The 22,999-nt window shown below is 38.7% G+C and overlaps 1 protein-coding gene and 2 non-coding genes across 5 annotated transcripts in view; all 3 read left to right on the top strand.

Moving 5' to 3' along the window:
- CNOT1 (CCR4-NOT transcription complex subunit 1) overlaps positions 1 to 22,999 on the top strand; it is an 82,018-nt gene that overhangs the window by 35,047 nt on the left and 23,972 nt on the right. The window contains exons 16-29 of one of the 3 annotated variants that reach the window (XM_025369774.1): positions 7,073 to 7,223; positions 8,758 to 8,959; positions 10,418 to 10,549; positions 11,522 to 11,646; positions 11,895 to 12,181; positions 13,564 to 13,642; positions 15,599 to 15,829; positions 16,137 to 16,277; positions 17,472 to 17,651; positions 19,680 to 19,796; positions 20,063 to 20,173; positions 20,613 to 20,690; positions 20,864 to 21,041; positions 21,848 to 21,978. In XM_025369774.1, coding sequence (XP_025225559.1) covers positions 7,073 to 7,223; positions 8,758 to 8,959; positions 10,418 to 10,549; positions 11,522 to 11,646; positions 11,895 to 12,181; positions 13,564 to 13,642; positions 15,599 to 15,829; positions 16,137 to 16,277; positions 17,472 to 17,651; positions 19,680 to 19,796; positions 20,063 to 20,173; positions 20,613 to 20,690; positions 20,864 to 21,041; positions 21,848 to 21,978 — 2,143 coding nt within the window. Of the gene's footprint in view, positions 1 to 7,072; positions 7,224 to 8,757; positions 8,960 to 10,417; positions 10,565 to 11,521; positions 11,647 to 11,894; positions 12,182 to 13,563; positions 13,643 to 15,598; positions 15,830 to 16,136; positions 16,278 to 17,471; positions 17,652 to 19,679; positions 19,797 to 20,062; positions 20,174 to 20,612; positions 20,691 to 20,863; positions 21,042 to 21,847; positions 21,979 to 22,999 lie in introns of all 3 variants that reach the window. The other 2 variants (XM_025369771.1, XM_025369773.1) reach the window with 2 other exon arrangements.
- Positions 7,504 to 7,639, top strand: LOC112614873. Its single transcript, XR_003117178.1, has one exon. It is a non-coding gene; the product is annotated as a small nucleolar RNA SNORA50 (small nucleolar RNA).
- Positions 18,738 to 18,872, top strand: LOC112614871. Its single transcript, XR_003117176.1, has one exon. It is a non-coding gene; the product is annotated as a small nucleolar RNA SNORA46 (small nucleolar RNA).

The following is a 22,999-nucleotide window of genomic DNA, read 5'->3' as shown; positions in this document are numbered from 1 at the left end:
TAAAAAAAAAAAAAAAAAAAAAAAAAAATTGCACAGAATGTTTGTATTGTAAGAAGGCAGTTTACCTAACTTTTGGGTTTCAATTAATTTCTTTTTTCTTTTTTCTTTTTTTTTTTTGAGACGGAGTCTTGCTCTGTCACCCAGGCTGGAGTGCAGTGGCCGGATCTCAGCTCACTGCAAGTTCCGCCTCCCGGGTTCACGCCATTCTCCTGCCTCAGCCTCCCGAGTAGCTGGGACTACAGGTGCTCGCCACCTCGCCCCACTAGTTTTTTGTATTTTTTAGTAGAGACGGAGTTTCACCGTGTTAGCCAGGATGGTCTGGATCTCCTGACCTCGTGATCTGCCTGTCTCGGCCTCCCAAAGTGCTAGGATTACAGGCTTGAGCCACCGCGCCCGGCCTCAATTAATTTCTTTAATTGATCTCTTAGCAGTACTTGTTGAAAAATTTAACAAGATAATGTATCCAAAGTATTCTGAGTCCATACTGATGATAATAAATGCCAGAGGAGGAAAGTTATTTCAACTAATAAATACAGAAGTTACTATGATGGAGTTGTAATTGTTAATGTGTGCTAATAGTAATGGGTATATGTTTGAAGAGCAGGATAATTATGTAGTTTGAAAATATCTCTCCACAAATTACATTGTAATTACAAAGGGGGAAAACAACTTCAGTGGAGAAACCTGTCAGATACCATGTTAATCTGTTGATCAAAGTGATCACCATGTGAAACCTACATCATGTGTTTCATAGAATGCACTGAGAAGAATTCAAGGTAATTTATGCCGTAAGGTTGTGATACCTAATTTGAATTTAGAATATCAGACAAATCTAGGGACATTCTACAAAACAACTGACTTGTACTTCCCCCCCCTTTTTTTTGAGGCAGGGTCTTGCTCTCTTGTCCAGGCTGGAATGCAGTTGCGAACTTGACTCACTGCAACCCCTGCTTCCTGGGTTCAAGCGATTCCCTCAACCTCCTGAGTAGCTGGGACTACAGGCGCACACCACCACTCCTGGCTAATTTTTTGTATTTTTGGTAGAGATGGGGTTTTGCCATGTTGGCCAGGCTGCTCTTGAACTCCTGACCTGAAGTGATCCACCTGCCTCTGCCTCTGAAAGTGCTAGGATGACAGGTGTGAACCATTACACTTGATTCTGACTTGTACTTAAAAGAATAAAATCAAGAAGGACACGTAAAGGCTAAGAAAATCTTTCAGATTAAATGACCTGAAGAGAGGTGACAACTTAATGCAATGGAATGGATCCTGTTCCAAGGGAAAAATAGCTTCGAAGAGCATTGTGGGAATAGTTGGTATAATGTGAACATGGCCTATTTATTTTATCATTGTTAAGCTTCTGATGTTTGATTTTACATGGCTATGTAGGAAAATGTTTTTCTTATAGAAAATACATAGTGAAGGCTGAGAATGGTGGCTCACACCTGTAACCCCAGCACTTTAGGAGACTGAGGTGGGCAAATTGCTTGAGCTTAGGATTTTGAGACCAGCCTGGGCAACGTCGCAAAACCCCGTCTCTGAAAAAAGCATTTAAAAATTAGCTGGGCGTGGTCTGTATGTGGAATTCCAGCAACTGGGGAGGCTGAGGTTGGAGGATCATCTGAACTCAGGAGGCAGAGGCTACAGTGAACCGTAATTGCACCACTGCATTGCTGCCTGTGCGACAGTGAGACCTTGTCTCAAAAAAAGAAGAAAACGTAGTGAAGCATTTAGGGATAAATTCATGATATATCCAAACCAATGCTGCAGGACAAAAAGTATAGAAAGAATGGTTAGATTGATAGGGCAAATGTATACCCTTGGCATGAAAAGCATTTGTGGGAGTTAATTGTAATATTCTTGCCACTTCTTTTTTTGTTTTTGTTTTTTTTTTTGAGACAGAGTCTCGCTCTGTGGCCCAGGCTGGAGTGCAGTGGCTGGATCTCAGCTCACTGCAAGCTCCGCCTCCCGGGTTCACGCCATTCTCCTGCCTCAGCCTCCCGAGTAGCTGGGACTACAGGCGTCCGCCACCTCGCCCAGCTAGTTTTTTTTTTTTTTGTACTTTTTAGTAGAGACGGGGTTTCACTGTGTTCACCAGGATGGTCTCGATCTCCTGACCTCGTGATCCCCCCGTCTCGGCCTCCCAAAGTGCTGGGATTACAGGCTTGAGCCACTGCGCCCGGCGACACTTCTTTTATTATTATTTATTTAATTTTTTGAGATGGAGTTTTTCTCTTGTTGCCCAAGCTGGGGTGCAATGGCGCCATCTTGGCTCACTACAACATCCGCCTCCCAGGTTCAAGCTATTCTCCTGCCTCAGCCCCCTGAGTAGTTGGGATTACAGGTGCATGCCACCATGCCCAGCTAATTAATTTTTTTGCATTTTTAGTAGAGAGGGGATTTCAGCATGTTGGTCAGGCTGGTCTCGAACTCCTGACCACAGGTGATCCACTGCGCCTGGCCAGTTCTTGCCACTTCTAAGTTTGAAACTTTCAGAAATAAGAATTTATCCCTAAATAATAAAGGTGAATATTTTAATTTACTATAGTTTATTCTAAAGTGCCCATTTTATTTTTCTTCCTACTTTAATTTCTGAAACGATGTGTCTTATTGGTGATGTGTCTTATAATTGGTGGAATTACTTTTTTTGTTTTTCCATAAGACATAAAATATTAGTGTGGCTTACACAGTTGAAGGCATTTGGATTCAATGTAGTATAATATAATTAGCATCTACTGCTTTGTAGCCTGTTTTTCTGACCCGTGGCATTGGTCTTTTTGGAACAGTTTTTTTTAAATTTAATGGTTTGTTTGCTTGCATTTGTTTTCGTGATTGGTAAAACATAGATGTGGTTTTAAAGTCAAAACTCTAAAGCAAGATACATTTGGAGAAATCTTACTTTGAACTCTGATACCTCTACCTTGTTCTCCTTTTCTCCTGTAGTTAGCCACTGTCATTAATTATTTTGCATTATCTTATATTAAAAACAAATACATACTCATTTGTATATTTATCCTTCACTGTAGAAGAGATAATATACAACTTGCTTCTTGATCTTATATCCTAGAGTTCACTCCATACAATTAGAGAGCTTCCTTGTTTCTTTTAATTGCTGCATAATACTCCATTGAATGAGTATTCTGTACTTTAGTCAACCAGTCTCCTACTGGTGAAAATTCACTTTGTTTTCGCTCTTTGTATCACATATAGTGTTGTAGTGAGCAGTGTTTTGCACCCATCATTTTTACCAGTGTGTAATTGGACTACTAGAAGTGGATGTGTCAGAATAATAGGTAAATTCGTGTGCGATTGTGTTAGGTATTGCAAAATTTTCCTCCATAGGGATTTTTCTATGTTGTAAAACCAGCAGTGTTACAGCGTCTATTTCCCCACAGCCTTGCTAATACAGTATGTCCCCATTGTTATGGTGAGATATGGGACAACATGGAGATACGGTATCTCTATGAAGTTTTAATTGTTGTGGAGTATTTGGAATGCAGATACCATTGTAAGGGAAGATTCAGAGGGCCTCTTGTTTCCTTAAATTTGAAATACCTTTAATTATTTTGAGCATTTTTGTGGAAACTAATGTTCTACTTGTTTCTAAAGTAAATAAGTAGACCAATACCTTTAGGAGTGTGAGGCTCCCTTTTCTTTTTTGTGGTCTGCATAGCGTAACAATAGGAATGCATTTCTGAGATATGTGTCATTAGGCAGTTCTGTCTTTGTGTGAGCGTTATATAGTATACTGGTAACAAACCTAGATAGTATAATGTACTGTATACAGTTTGCCTATGTGGTATGGCCTATTCCTCCTAAGCTACCAACCTGTACAGTGATGTTACTATACTGAATATACTGAAGGCAATTATAACACAGTGGTATTTGTATATTTAAACAGAAAAGGTACAGCAAAATATGATATTAGAATTTGTGGGACAACCATTATATATGTGGTCCCATATACCATTTTGTTGACTGAAATGTCATTATATGGTACGGGACTGTATTTTTCTTCCTGGCTTCAATGGACATAAAACAACTTGTTTATTTCATTTGTTTCTATGTTCAAACTATTGTTATTTTGCTGGCACAAGTAAAAATTTTCATAGATTTTTCTCTATCGATTTAATGTAATACAGGCTTATTCAGTACTGTTAGCACCCTAGTCTTTTTGTTTTTTTTTTTTTTTTCCTCCAAATGTGAAACCACTTTTTTTTCTGAGTGATCACTTTTACTTCTTAATGCCACTAGTAACATTCTGAATTTAGGTGGGAAGATTTAAGACTAAGTTCATGTACAGCTGCTACTGCTTTTTTTTGTTGTTTAAGACAGAGTCTCTCACTCTCGCCCAGGCTTGAGTGCAGTGATCTGATCTCGGGTCACTGCAACCTCCGCCTGCCAGGTTCAAGCAATTCTCCTGCTTCAGCCTCCCGAGTAGCTGGGATTACAGGCACCTGCCACCACACCTGGCTAATTTTTTGTATTTTTAGTAAAGAAGGGATTTCACTGTGTTGGCCGGGCTGGTCTCAAACTCCTGACCTTGTGATCCACCCATCTCTGTCTCCCGAAGTGCTGGGATTACAGGCATGAGCCACCGTGCCTTGCCCTTTTTTTTTTTTAATTAATTTTTTTAGAGACAGGGTCTTGTTCTTTCTCTAAGACTGGAGTGCATTGATGTGATCATAGCTCACTACAGCCTTGAAATCCTGGGCTCAAGCACTCCTCTCGCCTCAGCCTCCCAAGTGGTTAGGACTACCGTCATGTACCAACACACCTGGCTAATTTTGAAAATTTTTTGTAGAGATGAATTCTTGCTGTGTTCACAGGCTGGTCTTGACGCTCCTTCCTCAAGCGATCCTCCCACTACCGCCTTCCTCCCAAAGTGCTAGGATTATAGGTGTAAGCCACCTCCACCTCCCAGCTATCATGTAGAGCTTCTGTTTTTCTTTTGATATGGAGTCTCACACTCTGTTGCCCAGGCTGGAGTACAGTAGTGCAATCTCGGCTCCCGGGTTCAAGCAATTCTCCTGCCTCAGTCTCCTGAGTAGCTGGGATTAGAGGTGCCTGCCACTTGCCCGGCTGATTTTTGTAATTTTAGTAGAGATGGAGTTTCACCATGTTGGCCAGGCTGGTCTCAAGCTTCTGACCTCAGGTGATCTGCCTGCCTTAGCCTCCCAAAGTGCTAGGATTATAGGCATGAGCCACCGCTCATGATCCAAGTAGAGCTTCTAAATACAAAGAACCCCATGGTTGTATGAGGCAATACAGACTGAGTATCCCTTCTTGGAAATGCTTGGGATCAGAAGTGTTTAGGGTTTTGGGTTAAAAAAATTTTTTTTAACCATTTGCATTATACTTGCTTAATATACACCTTCAGTTCAAAAATCCAAACTCCAAAATGCTCCAATGAGCATTTCCTTTAAACATTGGCATTCAAAAAGTTTTAGATTTTGTAGTGTTTGGGATTCAGATTTTCGGATTTGGGATGCTCAACCTGTGATAGCAACCTAAGATAGGAAAATTGGTTTAACTGTCAAGTAAACATTTACTCTACTTGACATTTGTTGTAGAGGTCAGTCGCTTCTTCATGTGCTTGTTAAAGGTAATGACTATGCATGGTGTTTTTGTCTATAAGTACATATATTATCTTAGACTGTGATATACTAGTATAAAAATTGCATGCCTGTTTGCTTTGATATGTTTGGGTTTGGGCATAATTTTTGACAAAGTGGTTGAAGCTATGGAATGTTTCTTGGAGAATTTTAAAATATTTTGGTTGTACTGTGTACTAGTTCATTTCAGAAGTGCAAATTAGTTTCAAGAGAAAGCCAGCACTCAGAAAATTCTAGTGATGAATGACAAGTGCAGAGGGATAGGATGTGGCAGAAATTTGGCTACATGTTCCAGCAAGTTTTCTTTCCCCTTTCCCTTTACTTCTCATCTCTTACCCAGGCTGAAATGCTGTGGTGTGATTATAGCCCACTGCAGCCTCGAACTCCTGCACTCTATCAATCCTCCCAACTCAGCCTCCCAAGTAGCTGGGAGTACAGGCGCATGCCACGAGACCAGGCTCACTTTTGTTTTGTTTTGTTTTGGAGACGGAATCTTGCTCTGTCACCCAGGCTGGAGTGCAGTGGCGTGATCTCGGTTCACTGCAGTCTCTGCCTCCCAGGTTCAAGTGATTCTTCTGCCTCAGCCTCCTGAGTAGCTGGAACTACAGGCGTGCACCACCATGCCTGGCTAATTTTTGTGTTTTTAGTAGAGATGGGATTTCACCATGTTAGCCAGACTGGTCTTGAACTCCTGACCTTAGGCAAACCGCCCACCTTGGCCTCCCAAAGTGCTGGGATTACAGGCGTGAGCCACTACGCCCAGCCTTGACTTTTTAATACTTATTTAATATTTGTAGACATGGGATCTTGCTATCTTGCCCAAGGTTGGCCTCAAACTCCCGGCTCAAGCAATCCTTCCACCTCAGTCTTTCTTTTTTTTTTTTTTTTTTTTTGAGACGGAGTCTTGCTCTGTCGCCCAAGCTGGAGTGCAGTGGCGCGATCCTGGCTCACTGCAAGCTCTGCCTCCTGGGTTCATGCCATTCTCCTTCCCCAGCCTCCCGAGTAGCTGGGACTACAGGCGCCCGCCACCGCGCCCGGCTCATTTTTTGTATTTTTAGTAGAGACGGGGTTTCACCGTGGTCTCGATCTCCTGACCTTGTGATCCGCCCGCCTCGGCCTCCCAAAGTGCTGGGATTACAGGCGTGAGCCACCGCGCCCGGCCCACCTCAGTCTTTCAAAGCAATGGGACTACAGGTATGAGCCACTGTGCCCGGCCTCAACAAAGTTTCTTTATTAGAAAATCAAATTGGTACTCAGGAGGCTGAGGCAGAAGAATTGCCTGAACCTTGCGGGGCAGAGGTTGCAGTGAACTGATACCACGCCGCTGCACTCCAGTCTGGGTGACAGAGTGAGACTCCATCTCAAAAGGAAACAAAAAAAATAAAAATCAGATTGGTTTACTTACATGTTCTGGGGAATAGGAACTGATTTTTTTTACTTTTTCCCCTCTATTTTAGGAGTGTTTCTCAGGAGCTATCGGAAACTATCCTCACCATGGTAGCCAATTGCAGTAATGTTATGAATAAGGCCAGACAACCACCACCTGGAGTTATGCCAAAAGGCCGTCCTCCTAGTGCTAGCAGCTTAGATGCCATTTCTCCTGTTCAGGTAAATGGGCGCTACATTCGATACATCTTCATTTGCCATAGATTTGGAATAGAATAAGCTTCTATGTCTTTAATAAATTGTCTGAATTTGTTACATTTTAGATAACTGCATGTCTAGCATCCACTTATTTTAAAGGAGATATGTAAATAGGCATTGTAGTTAAGAATAGATTTTATCATCAAATAGAACGTGACTCTAAGAGGAAATATACAAACAACTTATTTAGGTAAATGAAGAGGGTTTCTTTTTAAAATATGAATTACATAGACTCTTGAGACCTAAGCACTGCCTTTGAACCTGATGTGTCTTGTTTGTAGCTTCACGGGCCAAGCAACAGTGCTAGAGCATAACGACTTGTTATAACTGGGGCTCTTCAGCTCTCAACTGAACTGCTCTTTTAAAAACAAGGTACATTTAAGTTACTCCCTGACATCAACCACCCCCTTCTCTCTGGGAGCAACATATTGCGCTTCTATTTTCAGATGCATTGAATGGCATATTGGGTTTTAAGGAAAGAAAGAGGCTAAAACTTAGTGATTTAGTGGCTACTTCCCTATAAAAGGCATTTGCTTGTCACATTCTATAGCCATGAAGGTATGAAGTAGTGCCACAAACTTAAGCCTGGAAGTGCAGTTATTAGATATTTTAAAAATACATATTTTGGTGAATAACATACCTTGTTTTTGTTTTCAAAATTGGAGCTGATCTTTCCCCACCTCCAAAATCCCCAAATTTTGACTAAATTTATTTTGACTGGGAGATTTGTTTCTAATTTCTAATATTTCTATTTATGTTGAAACTTAAATTTAGCTTGAGAGATTGTTTTAAAGTGACTTATTGGAATTTGTGAGGATTTATTAATATAACTGTCCCATGTCACCACTAAAAGTTTAGGTCAGTTCATCTTAAGTGTTGTTCATTAGATTTTATAGCCCTTTTTATGGCTCTGTTATAGGTTGAGCATCCTTAATCTGTAAATCTAGAATGCTCCAAAATCAAACTTTTGGAGCACTGACATGACACACCACAAGTAGAAAATTCTATACCTAATCTGATGTTATGTGTTGAGTCAGAACATAGTCATAGTTTTGTTTCATGCACAAAATGCTTAAAAAAATATTGTATAAGATTACATTCTGGTTATGTGTATATAGGTATATGTGAAACAAGTGAATTTCATGCTTTGACATGGGTCCCCTCCCCATGATGGGATTGTTACGATATCTGGTTATGTGTGCGCAAATATTCCAAAATCCAAAATTGAAAACTTTTCTGGTCCCAAGTATTTTCGATAAGGGATTCTCAACCTGAACTTTGTCAAAGGCAGACTCTTTAAACCTATTCCATATGTGACACAGTAAGAAAAGTGACTGACACGCTTGACTTGATAACTGGGATTTAAGTGTCATTGTGATTGAGTGGGTGTAATAGTTTGCTTTTTAAGAGTATGAAGAGCTGTTGTTAAAGACTGCTTTATGTGTGTCTGCCTTTCCTCGAAGTATGTTTAATACATTTTTATAATGTTTTTCTTTAGATTGACCCTCTTGCTGGAATGACATCTCTTAGTATAGGTGGTTCAGCTGCCCCTCACACCCAGAGTATGCAGGGTTTTCCTCCAAATTTGGGTTCTGCATTCAGTACCCCTCAGTCACCAGCAAAAGCATTTCCACCCCTTTCAACCCCCAATCAAACCACTGCATTCAGTGGTATTGGAGGACTTTCATCACAGCTTCCAGGTAAGGGGGAGGCAAATGAGAGCGTGGATTATTCATAAGTTTCATTATGCCTTACTATTTCATAAGGGGTTTGGAGTCACTATGACGAGGAAAGCTGTTTAAATGAAATTGTGAAAGCTCCTTCAGTATCCAAAGTTAGGAAAAGAAAAACAGATTATGTTCCATTCAGTCTAATTGGAGGAAAGAATTAGGATATTTGTAGTTGTAAAGTTAATTGAATTATTTAGTAAGGATTTTGTGTTAACATGATAATATAAGTGGTAACATGTATGTTAATCACTTTCTAAAGGGCTTAGATCAAGAACTAACAGCTTTATGAATTCAGGTTGGTATAATAAAGTTAGAAACTATTGAACATACAGGTTCAGGCATATGTTCTGCCTGCCTTATTGCATTTCACCAACCTTGAAGATGATAGGACATCCTAAAAACATTTTAAGGTTGTTTTTTTTTTTTTTTTTTTTTGCGGGGGACGGGGTTTCGCTCTTGTTGCCCAGGCTGGAGTGCAGTGGCGCTATTTCGGCTCACTGCAACCTCAGCCTCCCAGGTTTAAGCGATTCTCCTGCCTCACCTCCTGAGTAGCTGGGATTACAGGCACCGGCCACCATGGCTTGCTAGTTTTTTGTATTTTTAGTAGAGACAGGGTTTCACCATGTTGGCCAGGCTCGTCTCAAATTCCTGACCTCAGGTGATCCACCCACCTTGGCCCCCCAAAGTGCTGGGATTACAGGCGTGAGCCACCGCACCTGGCCACGTTTTCAGTTTTTTTCCCCAGATACTGTGGCATGTAACTTCACATTGAAGTAAAAGCTACATTTTTTTGGTTGTTGTGGTTGTTTGTTACCTACATCTTCTTAGCCCCCTGTACCTGTTATGTTGACACTGTAAGTTCGGGCATTAAAACCTAAGGACTTCAGTGTTATCATTGACTCTGATCTAGTTAACATTGCTGCTCTGTGCCTCTGGCTTTTATGATTAATTCATTTAAATAAACGTTACTGAACTTACTAAGGCCTTCCTAGCAAAGCTCTAATTACTGTAAGATTCCGTTTGTCAGAGTTGAGAGGAATAAAGAAGTTTTGAGACTCATGGTAACTTTAAAAGATGGTATCATGAAATTATCTGATTTGAATAATTGAGAAAAGCTAGCCACCTCCTTATTTTAACTACCTTGGGTATGGGAGTATGTGCTTCGAGAATGTATACTTAATTTTTTGCACATTATCAAGAATATAAATAATTCCAGATGCTAAAGAAATTTGGATTATCTGTTGTTACTGCCTAGTTTGTAGGCTCTGTAAAATTGAATAGATGTAATAAGGGAATTAACAAAGGCTCTGACTTTTAAAGTAAGAGTTATTATGACTATTTTAAAAGTCTTATTAATACATCTGAGATGTTAATAAAATCAAGAATATGAATAATGATAGGGTTTGTGGCTGCCTTCGTTCTCTCTAGTAGGTGGTCTTGGCACAGGCAGCCTGACTGGTATAGGAACTGGTGCTCTTGGACTCCCTGCAGTGAATAACGACCCTTTTGTACAGAGGAAATTGGGCACCTCTGGACTGAATCAGCCTACATTCCAGCAGAGTAAGATGAAACCTTGTAAGTGGTAGTGTTGTCTGTGATTGTGAAGTGTGACTGATAAAAATGTTTAGTTGTATGTCTCATTTGTGTTAGTAGGGCCATATGTTGATGTGCCTTCTAGACCAGTGGGAATAAATTCACAAATTTGAATTATTAAAATAAAAGTTAGAGGTATCAATCCACTTTTGCTGTGGATTCCCAGAACAAAGTCATGGTTAGTAAGAGGCTGCATCCTGAGGGTGTTTGTCCTAAAAGTAAGAAATAGATATGATAAAGAGAAATTAATATGTGGTAGATAAATGAATGTAACTCTTGTACTTAACCTAAAAATGTGTTGAGTTTTTTTTAAAGCAAGTCAGGAGTGACAAGGAAAATTTCAGATTTCTGTTTCCAATTTTTGTTTCACCTCCTTAGTGATTTTTTATCCTAACTAAATTCATAGAAGTCATCTTTATAAATCCATAGGTATAATTGACTGAAGTCCTTGTCATTGGGACTGTGTAGTCATGACACGAGATTTGAAAGTATTCCAGCTGACTTGATAACGTTAGTGTGAAAGTCTTGTCTGAAAGTTATGTTTTGTAGCATGCTTTGTGTTTACATCAGTCTTTCATGCACATGCATGATAATTATATGTTAAATGTGATTTTTATTATAAAGTGATAAAGATTTGTTAACTTAATGAGGTTGTATTAAGGGTAAGTGCATTATGAGTTTGAACCAAGTTAACTTTTGTGTTGTAATGAGTCCTGATGAAGATAATACTAATGTAGAATTATGGAAGGCACTTTGTTAAGGATCTTTTATGTCTACCCTAGAACACGTTAATACTGAAACTTGACCACTTAATACCTTTTTCAGTTTTTTTATATTTCTCTTAAAGTTAGAACTGCAATAGTCTCTGGCTGTCTGTGTTTTATGGGGAAGTGGAAGAAGGGCTTAAATACCCACTGATGCCTTTTTTGTTTCCAACAGCGGACTTGTCTCAGGTGTGGCCAGAGGCAAACCAGCACTTTAGTAAAGAGATAGATGATGAAGCAAACAGCTATTTTCAGCGAATATATAATCATCCACCACATCCAACCATGTCTGTTGATGAGGTGAGTGTCTAGGATGATCCGATTATTTATTGTTTAAGCCAGTCTTAAATAAATGTCCTTTTCAGTGTTTTTAGAAATCCAGCTCAAAGTGCTCTGATATAGCAATGTGTGTTTTGAAACCTTAATATTTGTCTCAAGCTCTTTTGGTAAATATTCTACTTAACAGTCTTTTGTCAAGGATATTTGAGAAAGGCACTTAGTAATTGTTTCCTTTATGTGTGCGTTGTTTTTTTGTCTTGCTTTTCCAGGTATTAGAAATGCTGCAGAGATTTAAAGACTCTACTATAAAGAGGGAACGAGAAGTGTTTAACTGTATGCTAAGGAACTTGTTTGAAGAATATCGTTTTTTTCCCCAGTATCCTGATAAAGAGTTACATATAACAGCCTGCCTGTTTGGTGGTATAATTGAGAAAGGACTGGTCACTTACATGGCACTAGGTCTGGCTCTACGATATGTTCTTGAAGCTTTACGCAAGCCTTTTGGATCCAAAATGTATTATTTCGGGATTGCTGCACTAGATAGATTTAAAAACAGGTAAGTGGATAGGTTTCCTATGAAGTGTCTCTTCCCTGACCCCACAGACAGGGTCTTAACTCTTACCCAGGCTGGAGTGCAGTGGCGCGATCTTGGCTCACTGCAGCTTTGACCTCGCGGGCTCAAGTGGTTCTCTCACTTCAGCCTCCTGAGTAGCTGGGACCACAGGTGCATACCACTATGCCCAGCCTTTTGTATTTTTTGTACAGACAGAGTTTCACCATGTTACTCAATCTGGTCTTAAACTCCCGCCTCGGTCTCTGAAAGTTCTGGGATTATGGTGTGAGCCACTGTGCCTGGCCTGAAGCTTTTTTTTTTTTTTTTGAGATGAGGTCTTGCTTGTTGCCCAGGCTGGAGTGCAGTGGTGCGATCTGGGCTCACTGCAACCTCCACCTCCGGAGTTCAAGCGATTCTCCTGCCTCAACCTCCCGAGTAGCTGGGATTAGAGACGTGTGCCACTGCACCCAGCTAATTTTTGTATTTTTAGTAGACACAGAGTTCCATCATGTTGGCCAGGCTTGAACTCCTGACCTCAGGTGATCCATCTGCCTCGGCCTCCCAGAGTGCTGGGATTATAGGCGTGAGCCACTGGTCCCGGCTAAAGCTTCTCTTTTTAAAAATAAGTGGTAGGAAAACTAAAATGAGAGCAGAGGTTTTTTGGTTGGATATTTATGAGGTATACTTTGTACAGTAGAAGTCTTCCCTTTTAGGTGTATAGTTCTTTGAATTTTGGCAAATTTATGTAGTTCTGTAACTCCCACCACAATCAAGATACAGAATATTTTGGAACTCCTGAACTCAAGTGATTGTCCTGCCGCGGCCTCCCAAAGTGATGGGATTATAGGCATAAATCAGCATGCCCGGCTGATGCAGAATATTTTCATCATCTCCCAAGAGGTTTCCTTGTTCCTCTTTGTAGTTAGTCCCCTTCCCTGACTCGCAATCTCTGATAATCTCTGAAGTTTTTCTAGAATGTCATTTACACGGAGTCATAGAAATATGTAGTTTTTTGAGATTTATGTTACTACATGTTTCAGTAGTCTTTGTGTAGTATTCTATATGAGTTGACTACAAATTATTTTTCCATTCGTATGTAGGTGAAAATTTGAATTGTTTCCAGATAAGTGGCTCATTTTAATCTATTTTTAAGTAAAATATAGCCTTTAAAAATCAAAGGTAGTGTCTTTTCTGATGTAAATCCAGTGAAAATCATCAGTATTTTCTCCTTCTACTTTTGTTTTCTTCCCTTTGACATTTTCTTCAAATAAGTTATTCATAGATAAGATGGAGAAAATGACCTAGATTAGCATTTGGACAAAAACATTTTGTTAGTGCTGCTTCTGTTCTGACACGAAATGATGGCAGAATGATTTTGTTGGCAGATTGAAGGACTATCCCCAGTATTGTCAGCATTTGGCTTCTATCAGTCACTTTATGCAATTTCCACATCATTTACAGGAGGTAAGTGCCCTCTGTACCTAAAACCCAAATAGTTGTGTAGTATTTGGAGGGTTTAATATTTTGGCTTTTTTTGTAGACTTGATGGTAGTGGCATTAAGATTTCTTAATAATTGGCATGATATAGGTATACATATTAGTTGAGGTTGTTCATTTTGTGGCCTTACAAGAGAACATGAAAAAATAATCATTCTTGGATTATCTTTTCTAAGTAGCAGGCTTACTTCAAAAACTTTTTACTCATTCTTTTAACCTGATAATGGAGTTGAAGAATAAACAGTTCTACTAAGAGAATCTTTATCTTAGGTAAAGTACAGACACCCTGCCTCATTCTAAAAGGGAATTGGAGTGGGAATCTTGTGTGTAAAAATGTGAAATTTTTATGAGTTAATATGAGCCAAAGCTGTTACGCATAAGACTTAGATCATGTTTATTAAAAATAAAGGCTTCTTAACACTTCCTTAGATTCCTTTGAGGTGTGGTTTTTGTTTTGTTTTTGTTTTTGTTTTGAGATGGAATCTTGCTCTGTCGCCCAGGCTGGAGTGAGACAATCTTGGCTCACTGCAACATCTTCCTCCCGGGTTCAAGTGATTCTCCCATCTCAGCTTCCTGAGTAGCTGCGATTACAGGCGCCTGCCATCATGCCCGGCTAATTTTTGTCTTTTTGTAGAGACGAAGTTTCACCCTTCAACCAGGCTGGTCTTGAACTCCTGACCTCAGGTGATCTGCCCACCTCCGCCCTACAGAGTGCTGGGATTACAGGTGTAAACCACCGCACCCGCCTGAGATGCTTATTTAAAAGGAGTCAGTCCCTGGGAAAATAGACCTAGGGAATATACATTTTAAAAACCATTTTATATGATCGTTATTTTTACTGAAATTTGAGAAGCATTGTTGCAGTGACTGATTTTAGGTTAACTGGTAAGCATTATCTATACCTTTGTCTTGGCTTTGGTCAACATCAGTTTACATAGAACAGGGAAGTTGGTTAATTGACTATTTTTAACATGCAGTAGACAACTTTATAAGATCTTATTTTAAGAAATCAGGATGATCAGAATTTGAACCTACTTGATATTCTGTATTTTAATTTAGTTCAGTGCTCTCTACCTCATCCTTCTAGATTTATTAGGAGGGCAGGGTTATTGTAATGACTTAATCTCTGGGAATGTGGAGTATATTCATTCAAGTGAGTGGACTGAGACAAATTAAGAGACAGGAATATGGAGCTTGAAAGACTTGGAGAAAGAGTGAGTTAGCAGGAGAGCGATCACTCAAAACTAGTCCCTAGCACCCACTGTATGTAGCAAGATAGCCAGAGAGAGAGGAGAGAGAGAGAGCATCACTTTCTGTACTTTGTCAGCATAAAGGGCTATACTTTCTTCTGAGACTCTCTTTCCTACTTTAGAAATGTCCCTCTAAAAATAAAACTGTTGTATACATAATTGGTAGGTTTAGTTCTGCTAGGTAAGGACTGTTGAAATAGCTTCGGGATCCTTATGTCAGCACTCTAAATTGTGTGGGGATGGGGCTCTGTAGAGTATTTTTTTGTAATAGCTTTATTGAGATAATAACTCATACTACCACGGTTTTTGTTTTTTAAGACCTTTGGTTTCTCATTGCTGCCTAATTAGAAAAGAGACGAGTTTACTGTATGAATTATTAAGACTTTTAAAGTTTGCATTTTTTAAGGAGTTTAAAGGCATTTATATGCAGTATCTGGGGCTGCTGCTTTAGAAGTTGTTTTGCTGTAGTTCTCTCATAAATACTAAGATTTTATCGCTGAAGGAGTTCATGGAATCTACTTACGTACTAGTGCCAGGGTATGGGGCAAAGAGTATGGAGCTAGATGAACCGAAAAAGCATTCATGCATGTTTTTTACCCTCTCAGAAAAGAGGGACATATAATCCAGACTTAGCAATTAAGGTTAACTCTTTTTCCTCTCCCTACCCTTTTAGTATATTGAGTATGGACAGCAGTCTAGAGATCCTCCTGTGAAAATGCAAGGCTCTATCACAACCCCTGGAAGTATTGCACTGGCTCAGGCCCAGGCTCAGGCCCAGGTTCCAGCAAAAGCTCCTCTTGCTGGTCAAGTTAGCACTATGGTTACCACCTCAACAACCACCACTGTTGCTAAAACGGTTACAGTCACCAGGCCAACTGGAGTCAGCTTTAAGAAAGATGTGCCAGTAAGTAGATCTGTCTTTTTTCTCTTCTAGGATTTATGATTATATCACTAGTGAACATGTATTAGAATTTTATCATAACATGCCTACCAAAAAAGATATAAAAGACCAACATTTCTTCCTTTGTATCTCCCATCCTTATATTTCCCAGAGGCAAACATTATTAATAGTTCACTATTCTTGCCCACGTTTCTAATATACAATCATACCATGTGTATATTTTAACACTAAGTCTGTATACGTTATTGGACTTTTTTCAGAGAAGCACTTCAACTTATTTGCTTTATGTACTTTATTTATTTTTTTTTAGCCTTCTATTAATACTACAAATATAGATACGTTGCTTGTAGCCACAGATCAAACTGAGAGAATTGTGGAGCCCCCGGAAAATATCCAGGAGAAAATTGCTTTTATTTTCAATAATCTCTCACAGTCAAATATGACACAAAAGGTGAGCATGCTGTCATAGTTTATAAATTCCTTCTCTTTTCCTTAATGGACTAAAGGATATATTGTTGACCCTTTTACATACTCATTTTAAAGGTAGAGGTAATAAACTCAAAGGGAATATGTGTATTTAACCTAGTGGTTTTGGTAAACATTAAATAGTACCAATTTTTAAGGTTTTGTTTTGCAGCTTTTTGAAATAAGCTTAATGTTCTCATGGTGATAGAAAGTTTCATTTGTACTAGTCATTAGTCAAAACTCATTTTCTCCCAGAGACTATTCAGAGTATTTATTACAACCTAATAACTGAGGCCGACTTTGTGAAAAGCATAAAGAATGCCACTTGCCTCCTCAGATTACATGGTAAGACAGTATAGTTGACCCTTGAGCAACATGGGGGTTAGGGTTGCCAATCCTCTATGTAGCCAAATCCTGGTATAACTTTTTATTCCCCTAGAGCTTAACTATTAACAGCCTACTGTTGACCAGAGCCTTACTGTGATAACACAAATAGTTGATTAACACATATCTTATATGCATATAATATGTATTCTTAGAATAAAATAAACTGGAAAAAAATATTATGAAGGAAAATTATAAGGAAGAAAAGATATGTTTACTATCTGTTAAGTGGAAATGATCATCATACAGGTCTTTATCTCCATGAGGAGGAGAAGAGGAAGTCTTGGTGTCTCCGAGGTAGTGGAGGTATTAATAGAAGAAAATATACATTTAATTTTACTCTGTGTCATTCATATCCTTGTTCAAGGGTCATCTGTACTTGGAAACACCAGAGTTAGCTAAAGATTCCTGTAGATGGAAATTTAGGAAAACATGGTTCTGGAATTTTCCCCATTCTTGGTTACACTGTGGGTCTGTTAATGGCAGCTTGTAGATTAGTAATTCAGGTGGAGATAGGGGACTACATGTTTTGTGATTTTAAAGCTGAAAATGACCATAAATGTTTCAGTCCCAATCACCTATGGGTTGAGTTGTGATTGACTATGGAATTGAGCATACTCTTCTTCATAGCATCTATCTGGTGTGAAGGAAAGTCATGCTTTAGTATCTAGTTAGTTTTGCAAGGAGCCATTATAGTTAGTGCTGTAGAGAGTGCTGTATAGTATGGTTCATAGAAACCAACTGTTATTTTATCATAGTGTAATTCTGTGCTTCCCATGTCGTATTGACTGGCTAGGTTGAAGAGCTGAAGGAAACTGTGAAAGAAGAATTTATGCCTTGGGTTTCACAGTATCTGGTTATGAAGAGAGTCAGTATTGAGCCAAACTTTCATAGCCTGTATTCAAACTTCCTTGACACGCTGAAGAATCCTGAATTTAACAAGATGGTTCTGAATGAGACCTACAGAAACATTAAAGTAAGAGTTGGTTCTTGTATTTTCTTTAATTATTGCTTTGAATTTAGAAATATTTGATTATATAGGTAGGATTTTTGATATTTTTTGATATATATTGTCAATATTATGTACCTCTGGAAATTGCTGTAGATTTTGTTTCTTACATGGAACTAAATTTAATGAAGAACTTAAACTTATAGGCATACCCTGTGCATTTTCTTTGAAAGTAACCACTATTATAAATTGTTTTTGTCATGCCATACATGATTTTAGAACTTTACCATTGTTATGCATAAACAGCATAGTATTGGTTAGCATATTCTGTATGGTGTCACCCTCTGTACATCCTTTTCACTTTTTTTCCGCTTGCTTTTTTTTCTCCCCTGGATATTATTTGTGATAATGCTCTTTGCTGTAGTCCTTTGTTTTTTTTCTTTTTAATTTTTTTGAGGCGTGGTCTCACTCTGTTGTCTAGGCTGGAGTGCAGTGGTGCGATCTCGGCTCACTGCAGCCTCCACCTCCCAGGTTCAAGCTATTCTCTTACCTCAGCCTCCCGAGTAGCTGGGATTACAGGTGTACCACCACGTCCAGTTAATTTTTGTATTTTTAGTAGAGACGGGATTTCACCATATTGGCCAGGCTGGTCCCGAACTCCTGACCTCAGGTGTTCCACCCTCCTCAGCCTCCCAAAGCGCTGGGATTACAGGCATGAGCCACTGTGTCTGGCCAGTCCTCTTTTTTAAAAAACAGAAAATATAGTCTTGTGGAAAACCATTGTATGGATTTGTATTGCTGCTGGGCATTTGTTTTGTTAATCACTTCAACTATTATAAACAGTACTGTCCTGAATGTTTTCATTTGTATCTTGTGGTATTCAAGTGCCAGATATCTTTATACTCAAATCTGTTTGTGGAATAGCTGTTATCTAGGATTCTGTGCAGTTTAAGATCAAACTCTACTGAGCCGAGGCTTATTCAACAAAATTCAAGTATTTTAATTTCTAAACCATCATTTATTTCTTAGGAGGAAAAACTTCTAGAACCAGCATACAAGCATACAGCTATGGTCATTCTTTGCTCAATAACTTGGGTCATTGGTTTAGGAACCAGCACTATATTTAAACCTGTGGATGGAAATATTCCCCATTCTTGGTTACGCTGTAGTGCAAAAGAATTCCTGGCTCTCTGTTGCACAGCTGACTTGTGCCATTCTGCTGTTGCTGTATGGAGTTAAGGAACATGGCTCTATTTCGTTTTTATTATCTGATAGCAAGGGCGGTTGGGATACATAAAAGTTTTCACATACTCCACAGCAAAGTTTCAAGACCTTGGTTTTTAAACAGAAGTTTAAATATAACCCTAAATCAAGAGGTACCACAGAGTAGATGGGTATATACATGTGTGCATACCTGCAGCCAAAACACTCTCCTATGTTAATTCTGTCCCCCTTAGAAAAACAGTAACTGGAGAATCAATTAAATGGTTTGGGTTTTTTAGAAATTTGAAAAGAAGTATATAAACAGTATTATACTCTATCTCAGAAAGTTATCTTAGTTGACTGCAGAGATTTGTTAATGCCTGGATATACTGAGGATTGCAATAGGAGGGTAATTCGATTATATTCCTTTGTATACTTGCTTCCTTTAAGGACTTAAGCATGGCTATCATCCTCATTTAAATTAAGTTAGCACTTCAAAATAGCTTTGTAGTTAGGTCTCTGCTTTAAACCTAGCTAAGGTTTTCAGAGTTGAAAATACTTTTCTAGGGGAGGATAACTGACACATAAGTTTGTGTTCCTTTTGAATTTTGTACAATGTGTTTGTACCTATTTTGAAAAAAAAATGTAAAGACTTCTTAAAGGTAAAAATGGCACTGTTGAATCATGAACACAGCAAAATGATATTGATAATGATATACGGAGTAATTCTACTTTGGGGCCTGTTCTTAGAAATGATGACTTGTCTTTAGGATAATGGAATTCTCAAATACTTAGTTGAGTTTTCTTTCATAAGCTCATTCTCATATCTTTCTTAATCTTACACTATTTCAGGTGCTCCTGACCTCAGATAAAGCTGCGGCCAATTTCTCAGATCGTTCTTTGCTGAAGAACTTGGGACATTGGCTAGGAATGATCACATTAGCTAAAAACAAACCCATCTTACACACTGTGAGTTTCAGCTAAATGTGTAAAAATTGAGAATCTTCAGCACATTATGATTACAAGTATTGGCTGTTTGGAGCTATTTGATGATTATTGGGGTTTTATAAGACTTTGGCCCATGTTTTGAGTTGTTAACCCCTTTTTGTAAGATAAGGACTAGACATGTTGATTCCTGTTTTGGGGATAAGCTTGGCAAAATACTTTTCTTTGGTTATGTTATACTATTTTGGGGGGGTATATTCCCAGCTTTTGAAAGTATTTTCTTATTCTAGGACTTGGATGTGAAATCATTGCTGCTAGAGGCTTATGTTAAAGGACAACAAGAATTGCTCTACGTAGTGCCCTTTGTTGCCAAAGTCTTAGAATCTAGCATTCGTAGTGTGGTGAGTAGATTTTAATATTTTATTTATGGCTAATTCCTAAGCATTGCTTTGTTTTAGCATGAGATCAAGAGATTATATTCTTAGTTCTTGTGAGGTAAAGCTAGTTAAATCTGTTTTCCTTTATGGCACTTGGATTTCCAATTTGAGAGGCTGGGTAAAAGGAAAGATTGTGATGGTTGGTTTTGGTTTTTGGTGTTTTGTTTTGTTTTGTTTTGTTTTTGAAATGTGATATAGGTGAGAAGGCTAGGGGTTTTGTTATGGCTACACAGGTATAAGTGTTTATTTTTGTTTTTTTTTTTTTTTTTAATCCTTGTTTTTTATTTTTTTTTTTTTTTTTTCCCCCCCCCCCCCCACCCACTTATGTTGTGTTGAATTGTTTTAAATAATCCAAATTAAAGGGCACCTTTTGGGCCAGCTTAACATAATAGCTCTTCTTTAGGTTTTTAGGCCACCAAACCCTTGGACAATGGCAATTATGAATGTATTAGCTGAGCTACATCAGGAGCATGACTTAAAGGTAATTTACTGCTTCCTTGTCCTCTGGAACATTCTTTGCCTTCACATTATTAAAACTTGCAGTGAAGGCAGGGTGTTTTGGGGGAAGTACTATAGTAACTGAAAGTAGCATATATTATGAATAAAACTAAAATTTTCTTGTAAAAATTCTAATCTAACTCTGGAACTATGCAGTTAAACTTGAAGTTTGAAATTGAGGTTCTCTGCAAGAACCTTGCATTAGACATCAATGAGCTAAAACCTGGAAACCTCCTAAAGGATAAAGATCGCCTGAAGAATTTAGATGAGCAACTCTCTGCTCCAAAGAAAGATGTCAAGCAGCCAGAAGAACTCCCTCCCATCACAACCACAAGTAAGTGTGCTAAGTAGTCAAGGAAGGCTTCTGTTAGCCAGGATATTCTCTTAAATGGTACATGTCCACGTCTATAGCAAACTATAATTTCCCACATAATGTAGTGGTGAAACTTTGTATGCATTTTGGTGAGCCTTCTAATTATCAAGCAAAAGTAATGACTACGCCTTGTGTAACCATCTTAGATTCTATCCTGGCAGTTCATGCGTATTATTAACTAAATGTGATTTAATCAGTTGCCTCTCATATCCTAGCTAGGCCGGTTATCTCTGTTGTGTGAAGTTCCGGAAATAACTGCATACTATGATGGCCTGTTAACCCCTGAAATCTGGGTATGGCTATACCTGCTCAATCTGCCAAGGGAATTGGACTGTTTTATCTACATGAAGAAGATGAGAGAAGGGTGCAGGAGTGTTGGATGATTGGGAGTTGTGGTTAGAATAAATTGAGCTTTTCTTTCTCAGTCCTCAGCAGCTGAGAATCCCCAGATAAACCAAGAAACAGGCTAGGTTGAAAACAGACATCTTAATATAGACTGAGTTTGTAGGACTTGGGCCTGAGAATGTGGCATGGCTGCTCAGTTGATTTCTGTGCTGTGGGGCACTGCCACTGACATACTTTTAACGTGCTTGGTGTATATCTCTGTTATAACAGAATTTCCCTTTCAGGGTGGGAAAAATAAGACCTGCTACATCCTTCCCTCCTCCCCCAGTTTAATTAGATAATGACCACTTAATATTAAGCTCATTTTATAGTAAAGTCAACAAATGTACTTTTAAAATCTCTTTTTATTACTTTACATTTAGCAACTTCTACTACACCAGCTACTAACACCACTTGTACAGCCACGGTTCCACCACAGCCACAGTACAGCTACCATGACATCAATGTCTATTCCCTTGCGGGCCTGGCACCACACATTACTCTAAATCCAACAGTAAGTAAACACTGCTTCATTCTCCCAGCTTCTAGTTTGTGATAAAGTAAACTTTGTTTGGTCACCTTTTCTTCAGCTCTTTGCCCTTCCCTCTGGATTCCTAGGTTGTAGAGTTTGTCAGAGAGGATGGAGATCTAGAACTGCTGTGTAGTTCAGTTGGGATTTTTCTTCTTCCCTTAAGAAATAGAGTGACTAGATGTTGGTTATATTGGTTCCTCATATCCAAACCCATGATACTAAAATTTAGCTGGCAATAAAATCACAATCTCCAGGAATTCCTTACACAGAGTAAAAGATGCTTAATGTATACCATAGCTTTTTATTTTCTTTATCTTGTCACTTTAGCCTTCTGCAGTAAGCCATTTCTTCCAGCTGAAGGCTGGAAATGAGCTGATCGTGCATGTGTATAAAATTTCTAGGCTAAGATCTCGAAGTAGGACTTAGTACTTTGAGTTATGTTGTTGTGGCCTGGGTTCCGGAAGGAGGTCTGATATAATATGGTCATGTAAGATGACCGCTCATCAATCCTTTTTCCTATACTTAGTATTTGCTTTGTACATTCAAGGGGAAATTGTATTATTATCTTTAGTCTTTTATTCTACTTAACAGAATATATAATCCAGAATCAGGTGAGTGGAGTTTTCGTTGTCCTTACTTTTTAGAAACTGAAAATGTTCACAAATACAGGAGTAACATTAATACATTGAGCTTTTTATTAAAAGGAATTGAAAGGGTATCAGAGAAACCATTTTAACCTTTTGTCCACCCCCCTGCCAATAGACATGCTACTTAGTTTTAGAGGGGCGGAGTGAGAGGCAGTGAGACACCTAGATCCAAAATTATGATTCATCTTTAGAATACTCTCAGTGTTCTGAACACTGTTATATGCTAGTTTATTTTATTGTTTTAATTCAACAAGTTAAAGGGACCAAGTAAGTTTTGGGGCATAATTTATGCCTACAATAAAAGATTAGAAACAGCCTTTCAAGTGAAGCCAAACATTTCAGTGGGTACTGTAAAA

The sequence above is a fragment of the Theropithecus gelada genome, chromosome 20 (genome assembly GCF_003255815.1).
Source record: "Theropithecus gelada isolate Dixy chromosome 20, Tgel_1.0, whole genome shotgun sequence".
NCBI classification, from domain to species: domain Eukaryota; kingdom Metazoa; phylum Chordata; class Mammalia; order Primates; family Cercopithecidae; genus Theropithecus; species Theropithecus gelada.
This window is presented reverse-complemented; position numbering and strand designations above follow the sequence as displayed.